Here is a 20,920-nt window from a genome sequence, read left to right on the forward strand (position 1 = left end):
CTAGCTATAAGAGTTATTGCCAGAATAAGTGGAATAAGTGTTAGGCTTCGCATTGTTGGAGACAATGGTCATTAATGCCCCTTCCTTTTCTTGAAGCAAAGCGAGAGACATGAAAGAAGGAGAAAGAAGAGATGGCTGGAGGGATGGTTGTGTAGTTTAACCAATGCTTTTACTTTGGGTACTTTGGTGTATTTCCTTGTGCAAAAGGAGTGAAGAAGAGGCTTTTGCCTAAAATAATGCAATGGGAGTGCTTTGTTCAGAAAGAGTGCAGTTGTCTTAATGCGTCAATATATATCTTTTCGGTATGAGGAAAAAGGGAAAAAGAAAAAACGCAAAATTTCTTTTTATTCTTTTTTAGTGTTTTAAAGTCTAAAATCCCTCTGTTGCCGATGATGTAGTTGGCCGTTTATTATAAGGTACTGCTGACTCTTCTGCAACAGCCCTAGGAGGTCTGAATGTTGATGGTTTCTTCCTCTTTATTTTACCTCCTGCAGTCTTCCCTGCCTGAAAATTCCTCCAACCCTGTACACGATCATCTCTAGAATCTTCCCACACCTTTTGTGCTTCTTGCTTTCGTTTCCGTTCCGAAATAACTTCATCCTGTTTCCTTGCCTCAGCTCCCTCTGCTTCCATTTCCTTCTTAATCAGCTTGCGCTTGCGTAATTCTGCCTCAATCAATAAATCCTTCGTCTTTTGTTTGACCAGGGACTTGTAAACGGGCGATGTAAAAAAAGGATCTGTCGGTGCAATGTTCAATGGTTGTGCTTTCTTGACTTCGTATTTGGCTTCCTCAATAATACTGTTTAAAAATGAACGTTTGCCTGGATCCATGAGATCCATTTCTGCCTTCTTGAGTAGATCAAAAGCATCCTGTGCTTTCGGATGTTTGACCTTGTCAGGATGAATCATCAGTCTATATCCCAAAAAAATAAATAAATAAACCTAGCTTTACTTTACATTTCTCCCAAAGATTCTTTTTCTTCCCTTTCATGACTTACGATTTCCTGCGGTATGCCATCTTGATGTCTTTTTCAACACAATTCATGTCCAGTTCGAGGATGTCATATGGGTCTAGCTTGAAGCATGCCATAATACGCTCTACTTCTGCATCTTTTTGCACAGCTGATGCTTCCACTTCCAGCATCCGTTCAATGTCAAAGTCGGCCATGCTTCCTCGCGTTTCTTCTTGTCACAATGGCAATAGTTTAAATATATTACAATGTCGTTCAGGGTAGAAAGTGTAGTAATGGATTGATGTTGACAAAGTTTAATTGCATCGTATTGCCTGCAAGTCACGTTTCGGCTCTCAGGCAAGCAGTCTCATGGGTATGAATTTTTTTTAAAAAAAAAAATAGTTTTACAAAGCAATTGGTTCACTAGCGCTACCTAAATGTCTAAGTTTTGAAGGACCACCGGCACTTAGATCTGATGTATGTCTTGACATTGTTGACATCCTTCTTGCGGCGCCCTCGCCTTGCCGTTGTCCATACATCTGTGAAGACGAAGGTGTCATTGGTATCGGCCGTAATACTGTGATTGCTGAAGGGTTGATTGAGATCGATTTTGTCTTATTATTGGTTTTATAGATACCCACAAGGCGATCCGCAAGCTCAAACATGTTGTTACGAAGTGAAATGATCACGAATTGTGCATTCTTTGTCCGCTCTTTGATATAGTTGGCCACAATCGAGACATTCCTAAAGTCAAGGGCTGCATCAATCTCATCCATCACATACAATGGTGTGGGCTTGTAGTGGTGCAATGCAAAAACAAGAGCAAGAGAACTCAATGTCTAAGTCATACATACGAGGATATTCAGCTTCAAGTTAGCATAGTAATTAAAGATTATAAAACAGCACCATCCCATGCACCATGCATACTGAAAAGCTTACCTTTTCACCTCCAGACAAGTTGGAGATGTTTTTCCAACTCTTTTTAGGAGGCATGACACTAAAGATAATACCTTCTGAAAAAGGATCCAGACTGTCAACCAGCTCCAGTTCTGCATTGCCTCCTAGCGTAATCATTTGGTACATCTCCTTCAGTCGTTGCGAGATGATCTGGAACCCTGCCATGAATTCATCCAGCCGTCGTTTTCGAAGCTCGTCATATGCTTTTTTAGCCTCCTCTCTCCGGACAGTAATCTCTTCTAGGTCTTTTGCTCTGGCCAAGTACTCTTCTTCACGCTTCTTGTACTCCTCCAAGACCGAGAGGTTTGGCTTGGCGGATGAAAGCTGCACCTCTAATTGCTGAATCTGTTGCTCTAATTCGTGCTTGTCAATCATACCCAAATCTGTTTCTGGAATCTCTTGAAGTTCAGCCACAACCTCATCCTCATCATAATCAACCTCCTGGAGAGTAAGCCCCTTCAATTGGTCACTCCAATGTTTGGTGCGACGTCCCACATCTGCTAGTGATTGCTTTAAATCATCCAACTGGTTCTTCATTTCAACTTCAGCAGTCCGAATCTTATTAATAACTTTGAGCTTTTCATCTAGCTCCTGCTTCATCTCCTCCATCTCCTCTTTCTTCTCTTCCATGGTTTGTTTGGCTTCTTCGGCCTTTTTACGGATGATGACAGCTTCTTGCGTCTTTTCCTTGATTTGCTTCTCTAATTCCTGCAGATCCTCAGATACCTCTGCTAACTCCTTCTCATGCTTTGCAACCTGAGTTCCAAGCTTAACCACGTCCTTCTCGGCCTTGTTCTTGGCTACTCTAGTTTTGGTTGATTTGTCTCCTAATGCTTCAATTTGTTCTCTCAGTCCAACAACTTTAGACTTTTGAGCCCTAAGTTTGACACCTCCTGCATCTAGAATCTTGTTCTGGAGATCCTTGATCTTTTCTTCAATCGATTGAGCATTCTGTTTGATAGCATCCATTTCAGCTCTAAGTTCTGTTGCCTTTTTAGACAGTTGTTTCATCTTGGTTAAATCCGCGGGCTTCGGCTCTGCTTCCTTCTTTAACATCTCGACACGCTTCTCGCTTTCTGAGATGCGTTTTTGATTTGAATCCACATCCATCTTGAACATCGACAAGCGCATCTCCATCTTTGGAACATTAGCCACAGTCGAGCTAAGTTCTCGTTCTATCGAAAGTTTCTCTTGCTGGAAAAATCTATACGCCGTTTCTGCCTGGTCGCGTTCGTGTTCAAGCTTCTCTACTGCCTCAGCTGTATACTCGCCTGTAGACAATGTTGAGCTCATTGCCCCGCGCATCACACGTGTGCCACCTCCTGTCATAGTTCCAGACTTGTCAATTAGCTGTCCATCTAATGTTACCACTCTCCACCGCTGTTTTCCATATGCGATCCTATTAGCCTGCCTTAAATCGTCCGCAACAAGTGTATCCTGCATCACACTATAAAACGCGGGCGCAAACTTGGGATCTGCGGGTCGAACAAGATCGAAAAGACGAGGAACATTTTCAGGGGTCTGGATGGGTCTCAAGTCCTTTTTGGGAAGTTGATTTAAAAGAATAAGTGAAACACGGCCTAGATTACTCTTGCGAACAAATTCGATACACTGTTGTCCCACTTCAACATCATCTACGACAATATTCTCCAGAGCTGGACAAGCAGTCGAAATTGCTACGTCATACTTGTCATCAATAGCGCCTAAATTGCCGAGACGGCCATGAATGCCATTGATCCGCCCAAGATCTCGTTGCCGCATGAGATTGTTCAGTACGGCAGAGCGAGACTGCGTCTTTTGTTGAGACGCGCGGGCCTCCTCCGCACGGGCTCTAGCATGGTTAGCCCTATCTCTCAGCAGTACTTCTCTTTGAGCCATTTCCTATAATGAGATCAGTGCATAAAAACAGAAAAAAGCGTGAGCTGATTCACGCCTCTTTACTGCGCATATGGATAGCTAAGGGCGAGAGCTGCAAGTACGTCCATTCCTACCTTAATATTTCGTTCCATATTTGCAATCTGTCCTGCAGACGCCTGGATATTCTCCTTTAATTCGAGAATCTCAGTCTCTTTTACTTCTTGTGCGTTCTTGAGTGTCTTCAAACTCTCAAGAGCATTCTCATAATTGAGTCGCTGGTTCTTAGCCTTTTCCTCAAGTAGATCATATTCAGACTGAGCCATGTCAATTTCACTTTGCTTGCCTACAATCTTGGCTGTCCACGGCGCGAGCTGTTTTTGATGTTCCTCAATCTGCTGAGTAAACTCTTCTGTTTTGCCCTTGAGACTTTCACGAATGTTTTCCAGTTCCACTTCTGCAGCCTCTAAATTTTTTTCAAGCTTTTCGAGTTCTGCTTGATGTTTGACAAGATCTGCTTCATGGTTGCGGACCCAGGATTGGTTGTCAGCGAGTGAGTGTTTGTCCTAAATTGTAAGATATATAGCGTATTGTAAGCGAGAGGTTTTCGTTCTTAATGGCGACGACAAGGAGTTAGTGGTAGTGATAACCAAAGTGATGATGGATGAACATACAGCGGCAAGCGATTTTGTGATTTTTTTCTCTTTGCTTTTCAAATGCTTCCTGTTTTCCTGCATCTGGACGTCTTCACGATCGATTTTAGCTAACTGTTTGAGAACTTCACTTGTCTCTTTGTCTATTTTCTATTGATTCAGGGTGGAGAAACATTGTGTTAGTTCCAAATTTATCAAAAATACACACTTGATATTTGCAATGGGCAAAACTTTCAGAAGTGGTTACCTCATATTCCTTGACTCTAGCATTGTGCTCTGTCTCCAAAGCCTGAATCTCATCTCGAAGCCCTTTATGTTTGTTCTGATCCTCCTCAAGCTTAGCTGATAGTTGAGCCTAATGTGTTATCGGATCCAGACTGATGAGTACTAGTTTGTAATAGAATCGAAGAAGCACACAGCTCTGTCAAGTATATACTTACAACTTGTTTCTCCTCTTTTTCTGCCTTTTTTTTGCATTCCCAAAGGTAAATCTGATAAAGTGCAGACTGCTTTAAAGCCAGGTTGTTCCCGTCCTTCAAAAATGACTCTGCTTCCCTTTTTCTTTCCTAGTGTGTGGGGCACAGTTAGAATATTATGCTTAGATTAGCAAAAAGATAAATAACATACTATATTAGCATGCCTTAATACTATAGCAAGAAAAGAATCTTACCTCCAAACTGTCTTTCTCTTTTTCGACGTACTTGACCCTTGTCAATCTCTCTGAGCGCTCATCATTCAATGCCTCTAGCTCCACTGCAGAACTTTCAATAGTCTCTTTGTATGCTGATGTGCCGATAATATCTTCTAGATATTCCAGTAGACCATCTTCATGGTCATTCTGCGCCTTAGCCTTCATCTGAGCAATCGATTCAACTTCACCCTGTAGAATTAGGAATCTTTTATGATCAAGGTCAATGCCTCGGCCCTTCAAGAGTGTTGTTACAGCAGTATAAGAACTCAAAAAGTTGTTCACAAAGTATTTGCTAGAGTTGTTCTGGTAGGCCACACGAGACACCACCAAAGTTGAACCTTGAATTCGCTCAAAATTATCAGGCCCTGGCTACGAGAAACAGAATGTATGAGGTATTGAAATGACTGGTAAATATTTACCATAGTGGTCGATCGATTTCACTGCAAATGGGGCACATTTCAATAAGAGATGAAAAAGCAGAAAATAATGTATTACCAGGTCCATGATCTCGCAGAAATGAATCTCCACAGCACAGCTGTCAATATTTTCAGCACCTGATGAATTGTGAATAAGCTCTGAGAGCTTCCCTTGACGCATCTTACTGGCTCTGTATCCGAAAACGAAAAGCAATGCATCAATGACATTACTCTTGCCGCTGCCATTAGGTCCTACAATGGATGTGAATGACTTATGAAAGGGCCCAATTTCCTGACGACCAGCATAGGATTTGAAGTTAATGAGGACCATCTTCTCAATCACAAGGCGTGGTGCGATCTCCACAGTAGACTCATTGATAGCTTCTACTGTGACAGCTGAGTTACGTTTTGAAAAGGCGAGAGTTTGACGTGAAGAAGATCCGTTTGGGGTCTGAGTTTGCGGTAGGGGCGTAGCCGGTTGGTTATTGGTGATGGCTGATTGCTGAGACGAGGAGGAAATAGTTTGAGATGTCGGTGCAATGTTAATTGCTTCGGCCATCTCCTCCACGGTGTCCATCTCCTCCACGGTGTCCATCTCCTCCACAGTGCCCATCTCCTCCACACTCTCCACGTTGTCCACGTTATCCACGCTGTCCATGTTGTCCACCTTGTCTTCCTTGTCCACGTTTTCCATGCTGTCCATGTGTAAAAAAGGAGAGGCTGGAACTGAAGAAAAACAAGAAAGGAAGGCGAAAATGCGAGTCCCTGGGAGGAAATAAGAAACCACTAATATCATGTGACTATTACTGGAATTAAGAGATCTTATTGCATCTTCTTGATAGTGAGCCACACGAAGAAAGAAAAGCAAGAATGAGAGAAAAGAAGGGGGGAGCAAAGGACGGGACATATATGGTCCCGGCTCTCGGATAATAAGCTTAAGTCGTCATACTATTCAACTTGGTCAGCTAAAAAGGATTGAGCAAAAAAGTCAGGGTCCAAAAACAGGAATGTTCAGGGCCCCGCTCTTTCCGCTCTCTTTGTGGGGGGCCGTATGGAGTCCCAGGTTGTAATGAGCCTATTCTTCATTAGACAGTGATACTGTCGAGTTTGTAAATCGAATTGTCATCTCCATATTTTCTTCTATGATCATCTACTGTGAAAACTACAAGACTTCATAATTATTGACAGAAGAATAGAGGACGAGAACGAACAAAGACTAGCGCCTGCGAGACAAAACTTCAGATGGAGAAGCAGGTCTGCCAAGTAGACATCCTTGAAAAAATGATATCTTCTTTGAAAAACTTTGAGAGACTGTACTCGTAGTTACTTTGATACTTGTGATGTATACGCTCAATTCAGGGCCTGGTGGAATGAATATAAACAGTGTATCGTACTGATATACAAAACATACCAACATGGGTTTTCTTTTTTTTCTGAAATAGAGAAATGAAAATGTTGACATGATAGCAAAAAACTATATCAGCCCCATGTATATCACTGCAAGGAATATCTTGCCTCAAACGAAGACGCTCACCATACAATGGAGTACTTCATTTCGTAGGACTACTTGTAAGAGAAAAATACAGCTTTGGTTGTTTCCGTGTTTCACATGTTTTATTGTCGTTCACACTTTTTGAACATGGATGTTAAGTATTTTAACGTTGTTATGTGGGATACTTCACAAAGCATAACGATTGTCATCCCTTCCAATACCACAAGAGTGTTTACATCTCGAACATTTCCTGTTGAACAAGAGGAGATCCAAGTCAAAAGATTCGTGTTATGGGCATGACAACTTGATGATCTTAGAGCCATAAAGGCCCCTTTTCAAAAACAATTAGCGCCGAGAATTTAGAACTATTGAAAAAGCATTTGCCAACAATCTTCTATTGAAGAACTGCATGAAGATCGTACCCATTATGGCCAATAAAAGATCTAAAATAATAAATTTTACTTTTTCTCATGACACCACCCTGGGCGGAAAGTCATTTTAGCAGAAGAGGGATTGGTAATGTGTGACTCCGTCGTAGGTGAAGGTTTGCCTTTCTTGTATGTCCTCTCATCAAAGACACCTCTCTTCGGGTATAATAATATTCATCTAAGAGATGCCTCGTTCACAAGATAAAAGATTACTATTATCTTTATAACAATGAGGATGTAAACACGACCTGCCGCTACCATATAAGCGCTGTGTTATCAAATCACAGGTGTAGTAAAGTATCCAAATATTTAGTCGCGGTGCGCTACGAGGACCTATACGTATATGACGCGATAGATAGCAAGTTCTTTATTTCCTCCGTCATTGGGTTTGGTGTACCGGTTCACTTTTGTATTAGGGTACACCATACCATCACTGACTCACCAGCATTACATTGTTCAGCAGTGTCAAAAAAGAATAAAAGAAAATATAAAAGAAAAGACTAGACTGTTGTAAAAAGTAAGTGTATCTCCGCTAAGGGAAAGAGGGGTAAGGAAAAATAAAGAAGGAAATAAAGGTAAATTTACAAGGGACACCATCGGATGCCACAAAGTAAGAGAAGCGTGTTATGGGCAAGAACAAGGACCGAATCGCTGAAAGTCTAGAGCTTGAAAGTAGAAGGGGAACTAACATGTGTAAAGGTAAGCTAGAGAAGGACTGCAGGATGAAAGACTAAGGGCTTGCTTGAGCCAGACTCTTTCTTTATATTATCTGTTTGTAGGCATGGCCGTGAAAGTTCCTGACAAGGCCAAGGGAGGGGGATTCACCAATAGCTAATGAAAGGCCTTTGCACAAAGAAACTTTCCTTCCTGTGGATTCACAAAACATCCCGATTGGTAAATAATAAATGAGTTAATAGAATAAAAATTAGATAAAGCGTTAAAATGCCCAGCAACAACATAGCTCCGGCGCGCCAGCGAACTTTAGTTTACCGGAGGAGCACTGGCTCCTCATGTATAGATTTCCATGACTGCATGGCAAGATCTCTTGGACTTTATGAAATATGTTTGGATAAGAGACGAACAGCTCATTTGCAGCATACATAAAGGCTCTAGCAGTCAGCAAGAAAGTTTGCATTGTTAAAGAGGTTCATGCGGCTATTTATTGAGATGCTCAGAGTGGATTATGTGAGAGGAAATGGGAAAAGTGAGGGAGTGAAGATCGTTGCTCTTTCGCGCAGCTGCAATATCTTTTTTCAGTTGACCGCACATGTCTGAAGAAATAAGAAAATACTTCCGTATAAACACCATCGTACAAGTGCAGACACGGTTACAAACTCCTTTTGAGCAGGATGGCCATCTAGCATTCTATCGAACACTCAGTAATGTTTTACCGGTACAATTTAAACATTCAGAGCGTAGAAAAGAAAGGAGTATGTCTGATGTGTTCAAACACGAGATGTATAGTTGTAAAAGTAAAAGTTTGATACTATATCTGGCAAGAGAATTCTGGCGGTGAGACAATGGTGATAGGAGCGTTCCAAGAACAACTGCGTACTCTCTATATCGACGCTATGAAAAGTCTTGTTTAAGAAAAAGAAGCCATAGTAGAGAAAGAAGAAAGGGGATTCAAACGAAGACGAGATTCGGCTTTCTCTTCAGCTAAATCACAACTCGTTGGGCAGCCATAAAAGAAAAAGCACTTTCATATTGACACAAACATTGGTTGTAAAGGTTACTTTTGCAATGTGTAATTCTTGTAAATGTTTTTATTACTACAATGGTCCTTATCATCACCATCATATAGATTGTATTGCAATTTTCAGGAAGTGGATATGCACTAAAAGGCTCATGTGTAAGGTCCCTGTCTCTGTGTTAGGATAGGATGTGACAATGCTCTTCGTTTCTTCTTTAATATTGGTTAGTGGATATGTTATGCTTTTTCAGCAAAGTAGCTACACTGCTCTCGTTCAGATCACCAAGCACGCATTCAAGGTTTGGCCAATTGTTCACCATCCATTCCGCATCCTCAAGCTGTATTCTCTGGTGTTTATCCCTTTCAAAACTCAGCGAACGTAGTCTCTTCAGATTGGCTAGTTCATCCAGACCTGATTTTAATCTCAAGTCTAGCGACCGCCTATATACACCCCTTGAGGCCCACTCTACTTCAAAATATGAGTTCCAATCTGCTAGATCAATATGTTCTAGCTGTGTCAACTTGCCAAGTCGTCTAAAGGCAATGCGTGTCTTTGTCATGCCTTCTTCAGTCTCTTGATCAACATCTACCTTAAGATCGATAGCCAGTTGAGTCAACCCAGTACAAACCCATTCTGCTCCTTCGATAATCTCTGTCACCGTAATACTAACCCCAACCAGGCTTTTCAATCGCGGACAGTTTGATAGAATAGTCTGAGCAAAACCGGAGCGTCTATTCAACTTCAATGTCTCGACGGTCTCACAGAGCCTCCAGAGTCTAGTCTTTTGTACTAGTTGTCCACTATCCATCACCTCTTGCTTGTCAGCTAGCAATTCCTGTAAAGTGAGCTTATCAATTAGACCATAAGGGGCGCATAACCGTTTTAATTTAGTCATCCGCCTGAGAAGTGTTGCCATATCCTTGTCATAGATTAGCATATTGATAGATAGATCTGATAGATTACTCAGAGTCCAAGGACGCTGGTGATGTACTACCCTGTAGAATTTTGCTTGAGCAGCTGGGTCTCCCTCGGAGTAGTTGCAAATATTCAGTGAACACAATGCTGGACAATTCTTAACCAACATCCCGAGACAATACCAGCCAGTGGACGAGAATCGATTGTTGACTATCGAGACATTATGAATACGCAACGTGTGTATATTTGGGAGAAGATATTCGCTGTCGCCACTACTCATGAAGTTAATAGGTGGCTGAAAGGCTGCATTATCCAATTCCAAGTGCCTAACTTTTTTGCAGACTTGAAGGAATAAGTCGGTTGCAACTTCGATATCTACGTGATAAACCTCCAAATGGTTGAGGTTGGTGCATTCCAATAAAGCTTTCCACAGCTCTAGTGAAGCTTCTATTGCGGTCAAGTGAAAGCTAGTGATGATGGAGCTGCGAACCTTGATCTGGTTGACAAGGTGGATCGGTTTAGGCCATTTACATCTCTTTCCATATGTAATGGACTTGAGGCCCTGTAACTGCCCATACATCTTTGGGAAGGAGGCTCTGAATGTGTAATCATTAAATATAATCTCTTTGATGTATCCCTTATGCTTATATATTGTTCTACCAGTAGGATTTCTGCTCGATGTGATAGTGATCTCTCTCCATACGAGGCCGATAAAAATCCTATGAAAATTCTTGGAGACGCGGATACAGCTTAGAAGATCGCTTCGGTCGAGCGACTCGCCAATGAGTAAGAGGATTTCCGGAATCTCCAAAGGATTTAACTTAAGACTGTCCATGTTGCTGTTGATGGAATGTGGGAATGGAGGCATGGAAGTGAAAAAAAAGGCGTGACTGGATTTTGCTTAGCACTGAGCAGTAGTAACTGTTAAACACCATTGTATGTGACACAAACTTTGAGCAGGATGCATTCTATCAACTACCCATCTTTCGCATCATTGATGATTACAACAAATATATGGGTGAGGTTAATATCGCAGACCAACTTCGTCAATACTACACTGCTCAGATGAGTGCAGAGTTGTACTTGGGTGCCGCTCTTCTTGTGGCTATTAGACACAGGTATCGTCAATTCATACATAGTATAGCGTACCAATAACAAATCGACGAGGAAAGACGGACATCGTCGGTTTCGCTTGAATCTTGTAAACCAACACCTATCACTCTCCAGCCCCAAGTTGTCATCAAGTAAAGGCACTCAAAAAGGGAATTTGAAGCTGAGGAATACCCTGAAATTACTATCAAGATATCAAAAAAGCAAATACATTACTAAAAACAACTCTACTCCAAATCCTCACCGACATCTATTGGGACTTCATTACCTAGTAAGAGCTGAAAGAAGCGAAGACAGGGGTACTAAAGGCAGGATGACATGCGTCAACTGTAGGCTCAAGAGTCTAAATGAAGGCAAGGAAACTACTTCTCGGACAGAACGGAGCTTACGTTACATGCAAAGTCTTTCTTAGGACAGAATTGCTTTAAGGAGCATCATACCCAAAAAAAAAAAAAAAAAAAAAAAAAAAAAAGATTCAGGATATGGATTCTTGGCATGAGAATTCTGGCAGTGACACAATGCCAATAGTAGCATTCAAGGAACCATTGCGTGCTTTTTATTTCAACGCTACGAAAGAAATTGCTTAAGGAAAAGAAGTAATAGTAAGGAAAAGAAGAAAAAGGAATTGAGCGAAGGTGAGATTTGGTTTTCTCTTTAGCTATACCACATTCTGCATAGCGCAACTAGCAACCACAGAAATATATTTTTTCACGCAATGGTTTGTAAATAGTATTGTAGCAACTTTAATCACCTTCACTAAGACCCTATCATGATCATTCTTAAGCGGATGGATGACACATGTCCAAGGATCCTTGTCCCCCGTCCATTCTTTTTCTCGGACAACGAATATACTGTGTAACTTTAGGAACTCATATTTCGCATGGCACCCTGTAGCTCTTGAGTACTGGCATAAACAGATTCTGTAGGTTGGCTAGTTGATCTTAGTCTCCAGTACGATGTCATTGTTATTTTTCTGGCTAGACAGTATTTACTTCATCTCGCTCTCTCTTTTTTTCTTTTCTTTTTTTCCTCTTCAGCTCTCACTGCTTGCACTTGCTGCAACAAAGGCAACAAGAGGGCGTCTTCGAGATGCTGTCCGAAATGAACACTGACGTATTGATATCGATCGTGTTTTAGGGCCTGCTCGGACTGAGCGTAAGCGAAATCAGCATTGCCTTGACATCGAATCTGCTTTCAACGCATCCTATGCTTGTCATGGTTATCTATGCCCCTCAGTCCTAGTGCAGAAGGCGTATTCCACTTCAACACAATAGAGGTGCCTTCGAGTGACTGCTTTCGTTTTAGAATCTATTTCCTCTAGCATTTTCAGCTCTTCAGCTTCTAGCCACTCCTTTTTTTTACACAGCATACTTCTCATAACTTCTTGTTGCAAGGCTTAAAAAAATAAAACGAACTTCTACGACCACTCACAATTGTTCACATTTCAGTCATGGTTGAAAACTTGCTTCATGTTGTTGGTGCATGGGGTGTATTTGGCATCATGGTCGCTGTAAGAGAAACAAAGCTGCCACCACTATAAAAGCAAAATAAAAAAAAACTTCTTTGTCGCAAGGCTTTAGATACCCCAGTGGGAGAAGACATGGTTGTGGAAGCCTTTAGTCTAATAATGACACATTATCCAATGTAATTCACCACCCCCAACGCCTTCTTTAGATTCTACTCGGTTTCTCCATATTTTTCACAGTATACTATTCCAGCGCAAGAGACAGAGAGCCATTCGCTATGATCATCACCATCCTTGCTCTTACACTCTGTCTCTCAACTGTTACCCTCTTTCCAATTGACATCTTCTTGGTCTCGCGGACTTTGGACCCTGCAACAGGGCTTAGACGTCCCTGGGCTACGGACGAAGTTATAGCCAGCATGCAACTTGTCGTAAGCGTCGTCTACTATGGTAAAGACACAAACGTGCAGTTTTTTACTTAATCATGTCGCAACAAGTCGCCTTCATGCAGTGAGAATGGAATGGATAGACAGATCGGTTCTGCTCCTGCTCCTCGTGAAAGCGCAGTTGAATGTTTTGTAAATGAAACTCAGCTCTTTCAATGGTTTCTTTACTTTAAACATTGATAAACAATATTAACAAAATACTTGCACTTGATTATCGTGCACCAATTTTTTTTTTTTTTTTTTTTTTTTTGTTCAACGACTTTATGCCAAAAATAATGATTATGATCGTGCGACCTTGGAATAATTCTGATGGTCATGATGACGGCTTTGTATATACTTTCTTGGCGCGCTATAGTCGCATATGGCCTGATTGCAAGCTTCTGCTTTTTTTGGATCCCACTTGCATATTTCTACTTTGAGGAATTCGAAGAGGACCAAACAGTGCAGCGACGACTGATGGCCTCTCTCAAGTACACAGCCTTTTTTATCGTCATTGCCTGTATTTTATTGGTGACAGGTCTATTCATCAAGCCCAATGATCATGATAACAGAGATCTTGAATGGCTTCGGAAAATACTAGCTGCTTTGGGTAAGCTGTTTATGGTTTGCATAATAGTTAGTGGAAAGATGCTCAACCTCATTCTCACGTCACTTCGTCATCTGAAATCACTCCAATGATAGCCCACATTACTAACCATCATCTCTTTTCTTTCTCTTTGTCGGCTGGGCTGCATTAGATGGACCTGGTGCGCTCGCGTTTGTCGCAGGAGTGTTGTCCATTATCGGGATGTTAGTTCTTGTCTTTTACACGGTATGCAATGCAGAACCATCATCCACTAGAGTGTTTCAAATCAGTCAATTCATAGCATCTTGGTCGCACAAATTAATTCATTTCTTTTATACTCTAGGCACCAGGACTTTCCTTGCTACCTATGCATCTATTAGCTGGCTACCAATCCATCTCAGCAAAGGTCAATGAAACTAATGCAGAATTAATTGCGAATAGAGAACGACTCAACGCCATCAGGAACCGTTATCCCCCTACAAGCAACTGTGAGATTTCAGAACGTGATCGTCTTGCGATCAATGAACTTGAAAGAGAGGAGCTGATCCTGGAGAGCCGGTCGAGAATGGTGCAGAGGACTAGAGATAGTTGGGCAAACAAGTGTCATTGGATTGTCCGGCCATTTGAGATTGTATTGGGACTTGCAGCGACAACCCTTACTATACTGCTGATCACGTCTATCGCCATCACAACGCTTGATAACCTGAAAGAGGAGGGCTGCGGAGCTCCATGTGGATATATTCTGACACATCCAAACCTCCCTAATCCTCTCAACTTACTTTTCTTGGAACTGTCTCCAGTGAGTAACCGATAGACACTCAAGGTCGATTACATATGTGTTACTCAGCTCAGCTCAACATATACTAACACTAACCTTTTATGCAACACTAGTTCTTTCCTGTTGACTACATCTTAATGTTAATGATCATTCTCTACATGTTCTGGGCCACTACCAAGGGCATCATATCCATCGGTATTCGATTTCTATGGGTTAATTTGTACAAGTTCCGAAGAGCCGCAACACAGCCACAAGGCTTGTTAGCAGCCACCATGCTCCTGATGCTTAGTCTTACAGGAATGTACTATTCACTTACTATGACTGTTGCCCCTGATTACTCAATGTTTGGTAGTCAAAAATATGTAAGTCTATCGTAAAGTGTTTCAGAAATAGCGAAAGACATAGGCCAGATGAATCCTTGAAACTAACATTAGTCTTTGATATAGTGCAACCACACTATCACTAATTCAACTAGAGACTGCAGCGACTATCCTACATTGATCATTCCATGCCATATTGGTGCTCCTATTGAACTCTGCACTCCAACTGTCACTTCATCAATTGTTTTGAAGATTATTCTGGGAACACCAGGACTTGGCATTGCATTCTATTACACTCAATGGCTACTCTTACTCGTATTCGTAGGAGCTCTAGTATTTAATCTAGTACAAGGTTGCAGACATGGATTTGGAGTAGATCCTGCTCTGGAAGACGGGGAAGATATGGATGATATCGAATCTAGGGGCCTATTGAGCGCCATTGGAGCAATGAATGCAGATGGAGGAAGGAGAAGAGCAGGACGACGAGGATTGTTAATCCCAGGAGAAGGCTATGGATCTATCCAAACGACAAGACAGGGATCAGATCCTACTATCCCTACTTATCCATCTTCACCGGGAACTGCGACGAATATTCCTTAAGAATGGCAATCGCTTGAATAACCTGGAAGCCCCAGCATGCACTTAAAAAATGGGCATTTTAACAACTTGACTTCAGACCTCTTTAATCCATGTTGCGGATAAACAGAAGTATTTTCATATATAGTGCTCCCATTCATTAGTGATAATAATAAAAAAATGTAAATAGTTATCTTTGCTTTGCATTCAGTAGTTTGCTCAAGATTCGATCCTCTAATTCTTGTAACCGGTGATCAATTGTGGTCATAATTCGAGCCTCCATCTGAGCAAGGTCCGCCTTTGTTGCGTAGACAATTTGCTCTTTGGCGGTTTTGTTTGTAGCAGGCTCTGATGGCATAGTATCTGAAGATGAGATATCATGAGCAGATATCGATAAAGGTTGAGAGGCCGGACCAGATGTTATTGCTGTGCTTGTCAAGTGTCCCTGGTTTTGGATAGTTGATGACAGTTGATGGTGCTCCATTACTCTCATTAAATCTTTAGCCCCTTGTGGTAAACTATCAATCTGCATCTGGCCCATCAAGGCTTTGACTTTTTCAAGATCGATTCCGGAGGCGTTGTGGTCATTCCTTGATACTAAAGAAACTCTAGAGTTTTCTAGTAGGAAAGGAAGAGGAGGAAACACGTTTGATACTAATCCTGACGTTGCTGCCATTGTTGTTTCTGAAGAAGGTGTTGGTAAAGAATCTGCAGTTGATGCTGTTGAAGCCGCAACGGCTGATGATTCATCTTGTTGGAGTAGTTTTCCCTGAATCACCAGCCAATGCAAGTTAAGACTTGAACCTTGCGATTTGGGGACAAAAAACTGAAGAATGTAATATCTTTGAGTTGACTGCTAGTATGTTCCCTAACGTTTTTTTCTTTTTCTTCTTTTTCTTTTCAGTCACCTTGAACAACAGATCACGACATTTTCGCGGGTAGTCTTCATTAACTTTTATCCTGAATAACTGAGGCTTCATTCGATTATTAAAAGTTGAAGAAGCTAGGCTATCGGGGTTACCAGGTAATGGGTCTCCTCGGAAAGTACCCACATAGTCTCCAGAAGAGTACAACTCCACCGTTCTAGCACTGGACAGAATTGTTATCGCACTGTATGTAAACGCTAAAGCGTGTCGTACGTTTTTTTGAAAACGGTGTCTGAAGGCGATGGCTAGAGTCTTTGAGGGCTCGACAAACTTGCAGACAGACTCTTGAACACTCAAATGTTCTTCCACAATCTGATCGTGATCTTCAGAGCCAATTAGCGGCAAATCGGTCTCCTGAATAGAAGAGACTCTTAATAAGCGCTCTACAGGCGACAGCTGCCGTATTTCTTTGTCTTTGTCATTTTTTAAGTACATTGTCTGACTTATTGAGCTCCAGTCCAAGGACCCTGAATTTTGCAAGGCCCAATCCGGGCTCGGTTCATTTTCCTAAAAGGAGAAAGAGGATGAGCGATATTAATGCAATAAACACGATAAACGTTGCGCAACGTTCGATTGCCTAGATATGTATTCATTCAGTACACACATTGGACTGTATGAGCCTCTTACCTCTGAAAAATGACACACATTTCGAATGCTTCCATCACCATTGTAGATTTGGTTGGCATAAAAGTGAAATGCCATTCTTTTTCTCTTCTGTTTTTTTTTTTTTTCTTTTTTTTTCTTGATGGTACTGAAGTACTGAAGCATATTGAACGTGGAATGGAACTTGAAAGGGTATGGTTTTAGAAGCATTGGCATCCAAGCCACCAAGATGAACAGAAACAGACAACAGTGCAGATTGGATTGGTTTCTTTTCACTCCCACGGTGCACTGTTTCACAAACTAATGTGCCGCCTCTACAGATAGCCGCTAAGGTGGAGACACATCAGTAAACCATGGGGCACTTAATCAAGAGATCGAAAGGGGAAGAATATAGACTGACAGGGCAAAGATGTTTGTAAGTGTATATTGATGGTAAATCGAATAAACACTCCATGTATGAGCAGCTAATCTTATGAAGAGAGCAGACGGAAATCCTAAACCCCCCTGGCATTTGTATAAATGAGTAAATGAGTTCAGATCTGCTTATCAGTCTATAGGCTGGTAATGTAAAAATAGACTTCTGAATAGCATGGTTCCCAGCCTATTCCTGTTCCTGTTTCTCTTATCCTTGCTCTTTATTCATCCATCCTTGTCTCTCTCATCCACCATCCTCTTCTCATCTCCTGATTGGTCTGTGTTGTGTGTTGTCCTTTTCTACTCTCAATAAGACCACTTCTCCCTACTCTTACTTATCAACTATAGCCATCCTTTTAAGAATGGTCACTGCTACTGCTGCCACAAGTGTGCCACCCCTTTGCCAGCCTCACTTGTACCAACCAGCAAAACCAAAGGATCAATCTGCATCAGCTGCATCAGCTGCAGCAACACCTGTCCACAGAAACCAAGCTCATCAAGCTTCACAAATGCAACATCAGCAGCAACAACAACAGATCTCTACCGCTGATGTTCTTTTCGAGACCCCAGGTCAACAAAATAATGACAGTATACCATTCTTCAATGATCATAGTATCAGTAATGGGACTAGTATAGAGAATCCATTGATGGTGCATGTCCAGCAGCTTCCAACGCCAAGGACCTCCTTCTCTTCTGGCGGTGCTTCCCCACCAGAGAACCTTTCGCCTAGCTCTCATCCTAACGTATACCACACTCTGCAGCAAACGCAGCAATCTCGCCTCACACCAACCTCTTTGGCCTCTACTGCTTCTTCACCTTTTTCAAGTCCTGTACCCACATTACCGAGCACAATTGCTTCAACTCCTGTCTACGATGACAGCCATATCAATGGCTTGAGCCTTTCAGGCAATACACCAATATCCTCTTTACCAAAGTCGCCATTGTCGACTAGCCATTTGTATCAACCACAGTCTTATCCAGCTTTGCGTTCGACCTCGCCTGCCTTGAGCTCAACACTGGGTCCCTCCTTGCATGATCCCTCGACGTCTAGCAGCATCACACATGGCCTCAATGCCTCTTATCCTACTGGATCAAACATCTATCACATGGGGGGTACCTCCAATACGCTTGGTAGTCGTCCACCAAATCAAACACAATATCTTAACGATCAGCACCAATTCCGGATGCAGCAACAGGAGCAGCTTTACCTGGATGACGAAAAAGAGCAACTAAAGAAGAATACTCGATCTGCGCTCAATGGTGTAGCAACGTTTTTACCTCCAGCGTTGAATCAAGGTCTCAGCAAGGTGGTCTATTCTGCTCAGGAAGCCATTTCATCAACCAACAGTAAGCTGTCCTTGCCTTCAAGTCGCTCTTCCATAAATGGTTCGTCATCATCGACCGCAACAGGATTGAGTATGAATGCTAGCTCAGTTCGAGGCGTTTTGCTCAGACTTTACAGAAGCAGCAAATTGCCTTTGCTTTGCCTATTATGGTATCTGTCCTCGGCAGTGACCAACAATATTGGCAAGCAGATCATGAACCAATTCAGATACCCCGTTACCCTTACATTTGTACAGTTTGTGTTTGTGTCACTGTTCTGCTTTATCCTTGGATCTGTGTTCAAGATGACAACGATCCGTAAGCCCACGATGGGCATTTTGCAAATGACCGCACCTTTAGTTGGATTTCAGGTTGTGGGACATATGTTCTCCAGTGTGGCCATTAGCCGAGTCCCACTGAGCTTTGTGCACACAATTAAGGTGAGCAAAGCAACAACAACAACAACAACAAAAAAAAAATACACCCCTTGTGCATTATCAAGAATAATTATCAAGGGGTGCCTGATAATGATGAAATGAAGACGCAACATTGCATGGTTCGCAGGCTTGAGCAAGGGGGTTTGGACTAGAAAAGGCTATCGCTTCCATCGGCAGCAATCAAACCATAATCGGGGACTGTCCATTATGGGTTGAATGCATGACCCTCCTTTATTATTTTTTTTATTCCTCAATAATTACACAATCCACTGACAAAAAAAAAAATTGTCTTTTACAATGATTTAGGCGCTTTCACCATTATTCACGGTTATATTCTACCGTGTTATTCTTGGAACGACCTATAATAGAGATGTTTATATCTCACTTATTCCATTGACTGCAGGAGTAATGCTCGCTTGTCGTCTTTCACTGGAGTTTAACAATCTCGTTGGTTTGGTGTGTGCTCTTGCATCTACACTCGTTTTTGTGACACAGAACGTGTTTACGAAAAAGATCTTATTCAGCAATAAGGCGAAACAAGAGAAGCTTGGAGGACTTGGAAACAAGGAGGTTACCAAAGAGGATGATCCTGTGGAGGACATTGGAACGAACGCTCAGAAGCTCGATAAGATCAACATTCTATTCTACTCATCCACCATGGCAGCCATTTGTATGATCCCTATATGGCTCTATGCCGAAGGCGTGGGACTTTTGTTCCCAGAGGAGACTGGTGTTAATCATGCTGTATACTCATCTAACTTTTGGGGTATTGCCTGGTTGTTGTTCCTGAACGGTACCTCACACTTTTTCCAAAACATCTTTGCATTCTCGGTCCTGGCCATAACCTCGCCCGTGACATATTCGATTGCATCATTGGTCAAACGTATTGTGGTGATTGTGGCAAGTATCATCTATTTCCATCAAACACTTGGGGCGACGCAATGGACGGGAGTGTGTCTAACATTCTGGGGTCTGTGGCTATACAATTCGGCCAAAAATTCAGCCAAAGTCCGTCCTGTAGGAGGTATTCTGGCCAGTGCCAACGTTGGTCGGGGAGGCAGCCGTAGCTTTGGACGAGGTCTGCTGGATACTGACAGGAAAGCAGGCTTTTTGGCTTGAACGTCGACAAGTTTAACAACAGTATTTAATATTTAAGTAATGTTTTTAATATAATTTGCTTCATAAGCGCATTCATACCATTGGCATTATTATTATTATTATTATTATTATTTTTATTTTTATCTTGTCTCAGTAAAGCAAGTAGATTTTAAAAAATAAACCCCGGCATAGAACCTTTTTTTAATTGGCAGGAAAGAATAGAGCTCAGTTGGCCTCCAATGGGGTGTGTGCGATTGGATGTGGCCAGGGACAGAAAGGAGGGCAATGATTGGGCGGGAAGTGAAGGAAGAGGCAGTGAGGCACAGCAATTGGATAAAAGGGCGATAAAGTGAAATATATACATGTTAGGTATAAGATAAATATATAGATAAATAGATAAATAAATAGATAAATAAATAGATAAATAAATAGATAAAATAACGGTTGACATGGCGATAAGGGTTGACATTGACATGGGGCTCTAAAGTGGAAAGAGAGAGAGAGAGAGAGGGAGAGAGGGAGAGAGAAGATGGTCTCCATAATTCATCTAAAAATGTCGCAAAGGTAACATCAGACACACAGAATGTTGAGAAAGGACTGTGAGAAACTTTGTAAACATCACAGGGCTGTTGGTCAATTTCTTTAATCTTATTTTGGAACCTTGATTTTTGATTTGCAGTCATCTCTCTTTTCTTTTGCTTTCCTTCTTCCTATTCTTCCACTTTCTTTTTCTTTTTCTTTTTCTCTTTCTTTTTCTTCTTCTTCTTCTTCTTTTTCTTCACCTTCTTCTTCTTCTTCTTCTTCTT

General features: G+C 41.7%; 7 protein-coding genes across 7 annotated transcripts; 2 read left to right on the forward strand and 5 right to left on the reverse strand.

Annotated features, from left to right (window-relative positions):
• Nucleotides 1-357: 357 nt before the first annotated feature.
• BCR41DRAFT_340487 (DnaJ-domain-containing protein) lies at nucleotides 358-1,249 on the reverse strand. The gene is made up of 2 exons (XM_022022192.1): nucleotides 999-1,249; nucleotides 358-913 (listed from the first exon to the last, which is right to left on the reverse strand). Exons 1-2 carry the CDS (start codon nucleotides 1,166-1,168, stop codon nucleotides 370-372), a joined length of 714 nt encoding a protein of 237 aa, XP_021877811.1. The 5' UTR covers nucleotides 1,169-1,249; the 3' UTR covers nucleotides 358-369.
• A 108-nt stretch (nucleotides 1,250-1,357) lies between these two features.
• Nucleotides 1,358-2,285, reverse strand: BCR41DRAFT_311149 (P-loop containing nucleoside triphosphate hydrolase protein; the record flags this gene model as incomplete). The annotated part of the gene is made up of 2 exons (XM_022021017.1): nucleotides 1,358-1,792; nucleotides 1,893-2,285. 2 exons carry the CDS (start codon nucleotides 2,283-2,285, stop codon nucleotides 1,358-1,360), a joined length of 828 nt encoding a protein of 275 aa, XP_021877812.1.
• Nucleotides 2,286-9,235: 6,950 nt separating this feature from the next.
• On the reverse strand, nucleotides 9,236-10,893 carry BCR41DRAFT_360487 (hypothetical protein). Its single transcript, XM_022025375.1, has one exon. It carries the CDS (start codon nucleotides 10,886-10,888, stop codon nucleotides 9,353-9,355), a length of 1,536 nt encoding a protein of 511 aa, XP_021877813.1. The 5' UTR covers nucleotides 10,889-10,893; the 3' UTR covers nucleotides 9,236-9,352.
• Nucleotides 10,894-12,526: 1,633 nt separating this feature from the next.
• Nucleotides 12,527-15,476, forward strand: BCR41DRAFT_360490 (hypothetical protein). The gene is made up of 8 exons (XM_022025376.1): nucleotides 12,527-12,673; nucleotides 12,838-13,078; nucleotides 13,430-13,663; nucleotides 13,812-13,885; nucleotides 13,983-14,438; nucleotides 14,531-14,779; nucleotides 14,864-15,162; nucleotides 15,297-15,476. The coding sequence occupies exons 1-8, from the start codon at nucleotides 12,614-12,616 to the stop codon at nucleotides 15,352-15,354; spliced, it is 1,671 nt and encodes a 556-aa protein (XP_021877814.1). The 5' UTR covers nucleotides 12,527-12,613; the 3' UTR covers nucleotides 15,355-15,476.
• On the reverse strand, nucleotides 15,006-16,275 carry BCR41DRAFT_360492 (hypothetical protein). The gene has a single exon (XM_022025377.1). The coding sequence runs from the start codon at nucleotides 15,987-15,989 to the stop codon at nucleotides 15,504-15,506; it is 486 nt and encodes a 161-aa protein (XP_021877815.1). The 5' UTR covers nucleotides 15,990-16,275; the 3' UTR covers nucleotides 15,006-15,503.
• On the reverse strand, nucleotides 15,721-16,768 carry BCR41DRAFT_163787 (hypothetical protein). The gene has a single exon (XM_022019674.1). It carries the CDS (start codon nucleotides 16,672-16,674, stop codon nucleotides 16,105-16,107), a length of 570 nt encoding a protein of 189 aa, XP_021877816.1. The 5' UTR covers nucleotides 16,675-16,768; the 3' UTR covers nucleotides 15,721-16,104.
• A 689-nt stretch (nucleotides 16,769-17,457) lies between these two features.
• Nucleotides 17,458-20,454, forward strand: BCR41DRAFT_360493 (triose-phosphate transporter family-domain-containing protein). The gene is made up of 2 exons (XM_022025378.1): nucleotides 17,458-19,019; nucleotides 19,323-20,454. The coding sequence occupies exons 1-2, from the start codon at nucleotides 17,619-17,621 to the stop codon at nucleotides 20,133-20,135; spliced, it is 2,214 nt and encodes a 737-aa protein (XP_021877817.1). The 5' UTR covers nucleotides 17,458-17,618; the 3' UTR covers nucleotides 20,136-20,454.
• Nucleotides 20,455-20,920: the final 466 nt, after the last annotated feature.

This window comes from Lobosporangium transversale (genome assembly GCF_002105155.1).
Source record: "Lobosporangium transversale strain NRRL 3116 chromosome Unknown BCR41scaffold_43, whole genome shotgun sequence".
Lineage (NCBI taxonomy): Eukaryota > Fungi > Mortierellomycota > Mortierellomycetes > Mortierellales > Mortierellaceae > Lobosporangium > Lobosporangium transversale.

What these genes read in the sequence shown, in the direction of transcription:
- BCR41DRAFT_360490 (XM_022025376.1), top strand. Translation starts at nt 12,614, where the DNA reads ATGGTTGAAAACTTGCTTCATGTTGTTGGTGCATGGGGTGTATTTGGC. An exon ending in TATTTGGCATCATGGTCGCT is followed by an intron (nt 12,674 to 12,837) that starts GTAAGAGAAACA and finishes CGCCTTCTTTAG; the next exon opens with ATTCTACTCGGTTTCTCCAT. An exon ending in GAAAATACTAGCTGCTTTGG is followed by an intron (nt 13,664 to 13,811) that starts GTAAGCTGTTTA and finishes GGGCTGCATTAG; the next exon opens with ATGGACCTGGTGCGCTCGCG.
- BCR41DRAFT_360493 (XM_022025378.1), top strand. Translation starts at nt 17,619, where the DNA reads ATGGTCACTGCTACTGCTGCCACAAGTGTGCCACCCCTTTGCCAGCCT. An exon ending in GCTTTGTGCACACAATTAAG is followed by an intron (nt 19,020 to 19,322) that starts GTGAGCAAAGCA and finishes ACAATGATTTAG; the next exon opens with GCGCTTTCACCATTATTCAC.
- BCR41DRAFT_360487 (XM_022025375.1), bottom strand. Translation starts at nt 10,888, where the DNA reads ATGGACAGTCTTAAGTTAAATCCTTTGGAGATTCCGGAAATCCTCTTA.
- BCR41DRAFT_340487 (XM_022022192.1), bottom strand. Translation starts at nt 1,168, where the DNA reads ATGGCCGACTTTGACATTGAACGGATGCTGGAAGTGGAAGCATCAGCT. An exon ending in ATGGCATACCGCAGGAAATC is followed by an intron (nt 914 to 998) that starts GTAAGTCATGAA and finishes TTTGGGATATAG; the next exon opens with ACTGATGATTCATCCTGACA.
- BCR41DRAFT_163787 (XM_022019674.1), bottom strand. Translation starts at nt 16,674, where the DNA reads ATGTACTTAAAAAATGACAAAGACAAAGAAATACGGCAGCTGTCGCCT.
- BCR41DRAFT_360492 (XM_022025377.1), bottom strand. Translation starts at nt 15,989, where the DNA reads ATGGCAGCAACGTCAGGATTAGTATCAAACGTGTTTCCTCCTCTTCCT.